The sequence below is a fragment of the Micropterus dolomieu genome, linkage group LG03 (assembly GCF_021292245.1).
Source record: "Micropterus dolomieu isolate WLL.071019.BEF.003 ecotype Adirondacks linkage group LG03, ASM2129224v1, whole genome shotgun sequence".
NCBI lineage: Eukaryota > Metazoa > Chordata > Actinopteri > Centrarchiformes > Centrarchidae > Micropterus > Micropterus dolomieu.
The window spans coordinates 5512564-5523072 of record NC_060152.1 but is presented as its reverse complement, the minus strand read 5'-3'; the positions used below and the strand labels follow the sequence as shown (position 1 = coordinate 5523072).

Here is a 10509-nt window from a genome sequence, read left to right as displayed (position 1 = left end):
TATACACCTTGTCCATATTTAAAGACGTTCTTTCTGACCTTACATAGTTTGTGTGTATGAATGTGTTTGTGTGTGTGTTTGTTTGAAACCACTAACAAGCCGTGAATATATTTAACTATACGCAACAATCTGTAAACCAAACACTAAGTATAAAATATGGCGAGCATGTTCGTGGCTCATTTAACATTACACATCAAGCAGACACGGGTCAACATGAGCATTAAATTAGTGTCAGATTTCAGTTGACTATTCACTCTCCTTTTAACTCTGTTCACTCACCTTCAACTTTGTGTGTCTGTTGTTTGGTGCTGGAAAGGTAGCATACACAGCTTTGTTGCTGAAAACAGCAAACGACTGCAAGTTAAAGGGTGATGAAATTGGTGTGGGATTCGAGCTTTGAAACCAAAACAATGAGCTAAAGAGGTAGAAAACATTCCGTAGAGCTGAGGGTCATTTTCTGTGGATTCGTCACTGGATGATCCCTCTAACATTGCAATAGCCACTGATTAGAGCAGCTTTGTCATTGTGATTCATTTTCTAAGTATTTTAATTCTACATGTGGTACTTCTGTCTACTCTGTACATAAGACAGACATTGCATGTCTGTCAATTCTGGTGGAGGCATAACTCCTCTGTTGCTTTTCTGGAATTTATTTGTGAAATTTTTCTTAAAGGGTTAATTTGATGAATTTCAATATGGGGTGTCATATATTGTAGATGTTGCAGATTGTAAACCCCTTGGAGCCTGTGTCATGTTGGGCTACATAAGTAAAGTTGACTTGGCTTTAAATAATGTTTTTCCGCACCGATCAAGGTTTGAAAACACCAGAAACCTTTAAGAAAATTCTAAAACCAAAGCAAACTAAATAAGATTTGGCAACAAAGTCTGATTATCAACATTGTGAAAAGTCTGCACATGTTCTTATAGTCAAGAGGTTTTAGGAGAAAGATTAAGAAAGTTAAAGAACTACAGGCTAAAATATAACTTTGAGGATGAAAACATTTTTACTTGATTTAAAGGGGATTCTTTACCAGAAAGTTCAAATATGATACTCTGGTATTCTGACCATTTTCCAAGCCAAATGCATACATGTTCCTGATCGTTCTAGTAAAATTTATAATTTCAAAACATATAAAACAATCATGTATGTGAAAACAATGATGTTTCCATACACTGCCAGGAAGGCACTTGATCTTTTTTAATGTGTAATGGCTACGCAAATTATATACAAAAAATTCTACAGATAATCAGCAAATATTTCCTTGCAATGATACAGGACAGATATAGGATAAACCCTGGAAAGGGAACTTTGCCATTGCATGAAACACTTGATTGATAGACGGACATATCGGAAGGCAGCAGTGGTCACGCTGATGCCATCTTGGATCTAAGCAGGGTTCCATTACCAGGCAGGTGAAGTGGATGCGAAGTGAAGTACTGTGTCACTCCTGTTGAACCCCCCTGAGGACGGAGAAATGCAGTTCAAGTGCAGGCGTCCACCCATCTGACACTGAGACACACAGTAAACAAAGTGCCACTCCAGACAAGAAAGATTTCCTTTTACCAAAATTCCAGGAAAGTTGACTTTTTGAAGACATTGCTGGTACTCAAGTGTAATGATGAATATTTTGTTAAGAAATCAGTATCAGTAAATTGTAATTTTCAGAAAGGGAAAATTTTTTCTGCAGTGACAGTGCTCCTCACATTAGTCTTCTCCAAGGGGCATAAGTCTTTGATTACAACTGACAATGTTGGTACAAGTCATTTCATTGGGTTGACAATAAAAACAGTCAGTTTATTTGAACACATTGAACACGTGTAATTTGTCCTGACATTTTTAAAACAGCTAACGTTAAAGGATAATTTTGGTATTTTTAAATCTGGGCCCTATTATCACCATTGTATTCCTCTGCCTCTCACAAGATTTCAGGGCGAGAATTGTATTTGAGCGAGACTTCAGCTTCCTGTTGAAAACAAAGGGTGTCACCTGGAGTAACTTGTAGAGATCCTTTCCATGATGTTTTTAGACACCTTGTATAATGGTCTGATCTCGTCAGTTGGCAAAAAGATTTTTGTGGACGTAATTTTTATGGGCACAATTGCCCTGAAGTAAAAGGTTGCAGCCACCACAGCCAGTCCACATCTGCTGGCTGAAGCCATCTACTGCACAGATTACACAACTTATTTTACCTACTAGTCATTTCGACACCAAAATATGTGATTAGGGCCCAGGTCTAAAAACTACCTAAATGATCCTTTAAGTTAGCTGACCCATGTGCTTGCGCAGAGAGCAGTTGCATCCAAAGCCCCTTGGATAGGGTTGTTGGTTGCCAGGTTGCGGTGACAGATTGGTTGAAATTGTAATTTGTGTGTTAATTGTGTGTGTAGATTGTGTTTCATAGACGATCTGGCAACTTGGGTGACGTCAAACAGACATCCAAAACTTGGATGCCTGCATGACAACTATTCATAATAAAGCTTGAACACCGTGGGGGTATGCAAATTATGGGACAACAAAACGGGAGGGTGCCAGATGGCCTTTAAATACAGGAGAAACCCTGGAAAAAAGTGTGTTGGCAGGTATGTAGCTAGCTAACTTTAACAAAGTGAAAGCTAGCTTCCACTCTAGGTGGAATACAAACGTAACACTTTTGTACGTTGGATACTCTCGATTTGTTGAATGGTTAGTGGAAAGATGGTAACAGAACACAACCAACTATGTGGGCTTGTTGAAATATGGAAACAATGTCATCAGTGATCGCACAGGCTACAGGGATATGACGTCTCCCATAGACCATACCATATTGTAAGACGCCGTGGCCCCTTTTGGGGGATAGAAAACCAAAGATCCTATAGATGTCAATGCAATTTAATGTGTGTCTTGATTACAGTTTTAATAACATGGTATGCATTCATTTCATATTAAACACACCCTTGTTTTAAAGACATATCTAATAGTTATTTTGCTATCTTGCCAGAACCTGAGTGTTCAAGATAACTTAATAAATTACGGAAGATCAGTCAGCTGTCATGCCCTTTCAGTCTTCCCCAGTCCAAGTGGATCAATGACCCAACATGGTGGCCAGATATTACTTATCTGGAAATTAACAATATATATTTGATTGAATTACCAAGTGTTGTTTGTAAATAATCAACCTGGTAATAGCCAACTTTTTGAGCGCAGTTAGGCTGAGATTTAGTTGGAGACAACAGTCTGATGCTGTTATACTATTTGACTGTACTCCAGCACCCTCCTATACAAATCAAATCAAGTTTCTTGCCACATGATCATACACAGTAGAATGCATAGTGTTAGCATTTAATCTATCCTGATTAGGAGCAGCTGTCATCAGCAGTAATCACCAGCATCATTTAGCCATTTACCACACTGATAGTAAATATTCATGTATCTTATAGTCCGTTCTTCAAATCTCAGTGTGAAAGCCTTAGTTATTAATGCGGTGGTTTTTAGTTTCTAATTCGGTATCTCTCTAATAAGGCAGGAATCGAAGTGTGTGTGTGTATCTGTTTGTATGTCAAGAACTGTTCATCTAATCGTCCTCACATGTGGCGGGTGTGTTGCTGCTGACCCAAGGGAGTGCAGTGTCGCATTTACGTTTAAAAATAATTAACTTTGAATAAACTACATGTGCTAGCCACTCCACTCTGCAACAGCAAAGGCAGGGTATGCTTGCGGAGGTGGGGCTAATATGCTCCAATGTGGTAGTGAATTGTTGAAACTGAGTTATCATTATCACATAGGTTAGAAACAGAGTTCTAAGGAAGCGCTGGACATCAAAGTGCAAGGAGGTGTCACATCGGCCCCTGTGAACGGGCACTGCACTAGTAATGTAAATGACAGATGCTAATTCATATTTATTGTCATCAATGCTGCCAAAATTAAGAATTACCAATCTCTGGAGGCTCATTTGTCAGCAGTGGATGGGTACATATATTGTTATCCTACATAAATGATCTGAGGGTTCAGAATGCAACAATTGGGAACTGGAGAACCAGATTCTTATGTTTATTTTATGTGTTACAACACAATAGCGTTTTGGCATTTTCCGGTTTCTCTCAGTATTTGAAAGCCTGTTTCTTTCCACCAAAAGGGGGCGCAGCCAGTCTGGTCTCCACAAATATGTCCATAAAAAGTTTTATTGTTTTTTGAATAACAAAAAAATATGTACAATAACTGCAGTTTCATAGTTTATATTTCCTCAAACAAAAAGTGAGTTGAATTCAAATTTCAGTTTGACTAGGGCATCAAGGATCAATGTACAATGAACACCAGAACACTATGTGAAACAACAAAAGCTTTTTAATTATTTCCATAATCACTTTTCTCAGTCAACATTGGCAGGCATAATTTGTTTTTAGGCAGAACAACATGGTGTGAGTTCTACAGTGAAGCAGTAAGCGGAAAAATAAATAATACTGTGTACAAAAATACAACCTCACTGTACAAACGCTGCAAAGTACAAAGCAAAGAGATGGAGACTCATCAGACCTCAGTCTCCACTGGGGTATGGCACTTTTAAAGACTGAAACAGTCAAGCCTACAATTATTCGCAGAAAACAAGCAGGAGTGCAATTCTGTTAAAAACAACACATTTATCAGGTGTGTGTCACATTGGTAGGCCTGTAACAAATCCCCTGGAATTTGAAGTGGTGTGCGTGTTTATCTATGGTGAGAATGGATGCAATAAATACTATTTAAATGCAGAAATTCACTGAATGATCCAGAGTAATGTCATTTATTTGTATAAGGAGACACTTTTATGAAATAAGGAGTTTAAAATGAATGAAAATCTTTAAAACTGCACTATAGATGCCATGTGCTCACGTGACTGGCTGTTAAATGCCTATGAAAACTGGTTTTATTGGATGGGACTGATTTTCAGTATTGATTCTTTAAATCAAGCTTTTACAATATATATGTCAATAGTCATTTTGTATTTAGACTTAATTAATTACGCTATGCACAGTGGACTGTAAACGCTCAACAGTAGACATTAGAGCAAATCAATGACCAGAGGATGTCAAACTGTTTCCCATGAACATCCAACTATACAGTCATTGTACAAACATACATTCTGATTGAACACAAGACTTTTTTTTTTGCCTTTTCGCTGTTTTTCATTTTAAAAGGACCTGAGTACCTGTTCAGAAAAAGCCAGGATCCTATAAACTGCAGCCATCTCATAGATAAAGTATGATATGGTTAAACCGAGCAGCACTGACGATGTAGATTCAAAAATGATCAAGTGTCAAAAAAGATCTTGGTCACTCATGCACACAATTGGTAAAACTGTCTGGAAATCTCTCGTGCAACGTGAAACAAAGAGTGTCATGCATTTTTTATGAAGATCAATAATCATTCCTAATCTTTTCACTGACGGAGCAGCAACACAGCAGATCAAAACATGACAAGGATGACTTGCAGGAACATTTAAAAAGAAAGCAAAAGTGATTCTCTGCCTTTTCACTACTCAAAGCCATTCATGAGTGAAGCGCTGAAGAAATGCTGAGCAAAGAAACTTCACTTCTTACTAAACACTTGGGGATCAGCTGCAAACTCCAGATATGTCAGCTTCAACAGCAGTAACCTCTATCCCTGTCCATCATGCATCAGGGGTATGCAAATTCAAAAAACGGTTAAAAAACATCAATAGCAGCAAAATATGAATAAATAAATAAATACATCGCATCACAAAACACATTCATCTGTGGGTTTTTTCCACATGGCACCAATCACAACGGCAAAAATAAAAACAGACATTTAGAAAACTGGACTTCCCAAAATAGCTTCAGTATTTTTGGAGCTAAACTTCTCTATGCACTGTAAATCAAACCATCAGTCCTAAACACACCTCATTCTGGATTCAATGAGGGCTTCTCGGTGACACCTCCATGCTGCAGGCGATACATACTGAACCTACAGTTCGCTACCGTACGCTGGGCTATCAAACAGGCATCAAAGACCCCACTTCACTAATGGGCCGAGTGATGATCAACTTGTGACTGCTGCTCTGCAGGTGCTTGTGAGGACTCGAAGGTCTTGAGCAGTGACAGATCAGTCTTTGCTCTCAGTGCGCGTTCGTCTGATGATGGAGGAGAAGAAGCTTCGGCTTTGTGGCGCTCCCATCAACATGGGAGCCTGATTCTTGTGGACAATCTCAATCTGGAGTCAGAAGAAGAAGCAAAGAGCTAAGATTTAGTTTGGTGTTGTCTGCATTACAAAGAAATATGTAAGGAAATGGCACAGTGAGGTAATGTGGTGTGTACCATCACCTGCTATCTGTGTGTACCTTTTCATCCCTGTTTTAGGAATCAGTGGCCCAATCATCCTACTAATTTAATCTAATCTGCTTTATGAGTCACACCTGAGTAGAGCTACTTCCAGCCAGCAGATTCCCCTTTTCCTTAGATTATATTAGTCATAATTGATAAGACAACTGACAGAAAATTAATAATCAACAATGTTAATAATCAATCAATAAGTCATTCGTTACACAGGAAAGGTTCCAGGTTCTCACATTTTTGTGTCATTGTAAATTGAATATCTTTGAGTTTTGGACTGTTAGTCAGACAGAACAGCCAAAGTTCTGTAGAAGACAAATTGTTTGGCAAAAGCAAGAATCCACAATGAGGCCTATAGGTGTGTTCACACCAAAAGCGAATCCAGCGTTTTGGGCGGCTTGGTTACATACAAAGTCAATGCAAAGACGCAAATTCCTGTGAATTCCGCCTCCGGGCGGCACAAATGAGGCATTTGTTGCTAAATTCGCTGGTTTGTGCGAGTTCAAATTTTTCAACTTGGGCGAGAAATTCGCTTGACGTGATGTTGCGAAAGCCTATCAGTGGTGAGATTGTCCAAACGTCACTGGCGGAGAGGACCAGGCGAGTGGTGTAATGACTAGCTGCTAAAGAACGGGGAAGTGGACGGGGAGCAGTGCTGCAGCTTTCGGACAAATAAACACCCGTAGTCGGTCTGGATTCTGCTCTGACAACTACGCGTTTACCCGCGAGAGGAGCTCAGAGTTAATTGGTTTTATAAAATTAGCTTTTTACTTTAGTTTTTGGAATTACAACTTGATTTTTCTTCACTCGCGCTTCTCAGCAGCTAGTTTCCGTGCACATCCGGTTCCACTGCTGTTGTCAGCGTCAGATGGCACCAGAGTTCTGCTGGACTACTAAGTCATTTTTATATAAAAAACGGACAAAGCTGGACATTACTTGGAGAAAAGAAAGCGAGGAAGTTGAACTACCTGGTGAGTTCAGAAAATGTCTGTCTGTAATTTTATTCTAGCTATTGTTGTACTTTACTGTGAACAGGTTAGCATAGCATAGCCCTGATCGATGTGAAACAAACATTTTAAAAGTTGTCGTCCTGCTGTCTTGCTGACAGACCTGACAAAGCATGAACTCATTTGTCTAACAAAACGGCATCATATTTTAGTTATTTCGGCATCAGTTTGATCCGTTTATTGCAATTAAATCACAGCAAAGCGTTTACTTTGGGTTCATATAGCTGTAGTATCCACGGACTGTGTTTATTCGCTTACACGCGTGTGTGAACACTCAAAATGTCCGCCGGTCAAAAGCAAGGCGAACATTAAATTCGCTTTCAGTGTGAACACAACTTAAGGATAGTGATGTTGCTCGGTTCGGTAATGCAGGTTGTTGCATCAATCTGTCACATGGTCCACTACTTTGGTCTTCAGCAATAATTTCCTCTTGCACAGAAGAAATGTCCAAATTGAGTTGGTGTGTCAAAAAAATGAACTGAGCACATTCATGCTGTTAGTGTGCCACCCAAAAGTTTTCTAGTCCCACTTGTGGTACAGCACATTAATAGCAAATTTCAGCACTGTTGCATTGTTTTAAGAATGTATAGTGTGGGTTGTTGGTCTAGGGGTATGATTCTTGCTTTGGGCGTGAGAGGTTCTGTGTTCAAATCCTGGAGGAGTGCCATGGGTTGAACTGTATGTTCTGTATTTTCTTGTCTCAGTACTTGAGCTCTGTGCAATACAGTTGAATTTATTAAACGTATCCAGTCAAATTTACATGAACTGATTTAGTGTAGCAGCAAGATTATTTACTTGGGTGCAGTTACTCACTGGCACTTCATTCACATGTTGCAGTAGCTGATCAAATAAAAAGAGAGTTTCCTCACAACAATTTAATTGCCATTTTTGCCAAAGGTCCAACAACTTTACTTTATTCCCATTAAACAATGGTGTTTCTAGAAATAGTTTTGTTACCTACTGCATCTCACCTCCCCACAGATAATGCATTCTGATTCTGATTCATTAACAACATAAAAACCTCACAAGTCTTGGGTCCATATGGGTCCTTGTGAAACTGAGCCAGTTGGCTTCTGAGTGAACTTTTTAGGGCACTTTGAGAATCCCCAAAGCTCATGTCTTTGATAATGGTAATATACATTATGGCAATGGTAAAGTGTGGGCTTTATTATATCTGACAATATACTGAAAGTTGAAATGAATGGAACAACAAATATCAGCCATAAAGGCTTGTCATATTAAGCACATATTGATTATACTGTTGCACTAAGAGTCTAAACGCGGTAATGGGGAGAGGAAATGTAACCATCTGCATTAAAGGGACCCTATTTCCCTTCAAAAGAAAACTGTCATTTATTGTACTTGAACTCTCTGACTCAGTAGCAATCACCGGCTTTTGTAGGCTTTCTACTATCATTAAACATGACTGAACCTAATGTTTGTGATGTACTTCACAAAATACAAAAAAACGATTTTAGTCAAGACACTGATCACACAAAGGAGAAAGAAGAAATACCTGAAAGAAATTTAGAAGGAAACTGAGCTCTGTTTTGAAACATTAAACATTTATGTGTATCAAGAGCCCCAGTTACAGAGAAATATGTCTCTTGAAAAAAGTATGTTATTATGTATGAAACGTACTCCCTAGCCATCAAAAATCATCCAAACTAAGAAAACTAACCAGGAAGTATATTTAAGACTAAACAAAGGGTCATTTTACCTGGAAATACAGTTAAAAATTTAGTTTTGTAGCAATTATTTCAGACCTAATTATCAAAGAGACAGTGATACATGTCATATGTCGCTTCAAAATGCAAATGGTTGGTTGGTGTTAAATATGTTATGCATGCAAAGGAAATGAGATGCATTTGCATAGTTGTTGTTGTTAATAATTAGTGGGTTAACATCCCATTTGAACTGTGTTGTTTTTATAAGCATTTAACAGGTCGACTGATTCAAATTCAGCTCCAACATACAGTATGAATAACTCGCCGTGGAAGTCATTCCAGCACGATTATGTATTGTCAGATCCCAACTTCGCTGTGTGGAGTTGTGCCAGCAGATACAAGAGCACTTGCAGGCTACTCATTTTGTCATGCACTGGGTTTTTTAGCTTTGCCGCAGCGATCCATATGTAAATCTCGGCAGCACTTCATCTGCAGTGGCGATGCAATTAAAGCTAAACACAACTGTAATCAACGCAAACTGGGGAGTTTCATTTTGAAAAATGAACAACTTGGACAGAGGGCAAACACTTGTCGAGGTACATGTTTGAGACGTAGACAGTAAGCAAATTAGAAGAATCATTAAGAATTTGTTATCATAAATTAGTGCAGAAAATGATCTGTAGGAGAAATGTAAGGGACAGATACTGCACTAGATGACAATCTGTATTTTCTTTTGAAATCAGTCCTTTAAGACCTTATTGGACAGGGACAGTTTATATTCATTGTGCTATTAGAAAATAATTTATACTGTATTGTAGAGCTGCTACGATCAGTATTTTTTGGGCCGATCACCGATCGCTGAAAGCAGTATTGGCCGATAGCGATCACTCGGTCTATTTGAAGCCTTTTATATATCATGTGGCATTATACAGTATATTTATTTAATTAGTCCTAAAAACAATATATTAAGTATTAAAATTAACAGATAAATTCTGAAGTAGCTGCTTTCTGTTCTGGAAAGCTCAGGCAGGTTCTGTGGGCTTTAGGGGGTAGAGAGAGGAGCAGAGAGAGGGAGAGTGGGCTACAGAGAGGAGTCATCAATGACATTTGAAAATAAGGGACATTTAAATAAATAAAAGTACAATATTAATTCCATATTATACTGTTAGTATATTGTTAATATTACTTATAGTTACTGTATTCATTAAAATGTCATATGGTTTACAGGCTTTAGGCTTTATATAATTTCAGTGGATTGTTTATATTTATTTAATCCACGGTTTACATCTTTTACATAGGCCTCCTGCCACCGGCTTTACCAGAGGAGCGAGTAGCAAACACTTTAAATATCGCCAGCAGGTTTTTGTTCAGTTTTATAAAGGTTAAAGATAGGGAGATTTACAGGGAAACATTTAAACGGGAGGATACGGCGGGTGAGAACGGAAACATACGGAATAATCCCGGGGACAACGGGAGGGTTGACATGAGAGGAGTAGAGAGAGGAGTGAGGCTAAATCCTCACTACTACGCAT

The 10509-nt window shown here is 38.6% G+C and overlaps 1 protein-coding gene across 1 annotated transcript in view; it reads right to left on the bottom strand.

The window, feature by feature from the left end:
* Nucleotides 1-4401: 4401 nt before the first annotated feature.
* dgkb (diacylglycerol kinase, beta) overlaps nt 4402-10509 on the bottom strand; it is an 85647-nt gene continuing 79539 nt past the window's right edge. Inside the window, exon 24 of the mRNA XM_046044946.1 lies at nt 4402-6184. Coding sequence (XP_045900902.1) covers nt 6077-6184 — 108 coding nt within the window. The 3' untranslated portion in view covers nt 4402-6076. The remainder of the gene's footprint in view (nt 6185-10509) is intronic.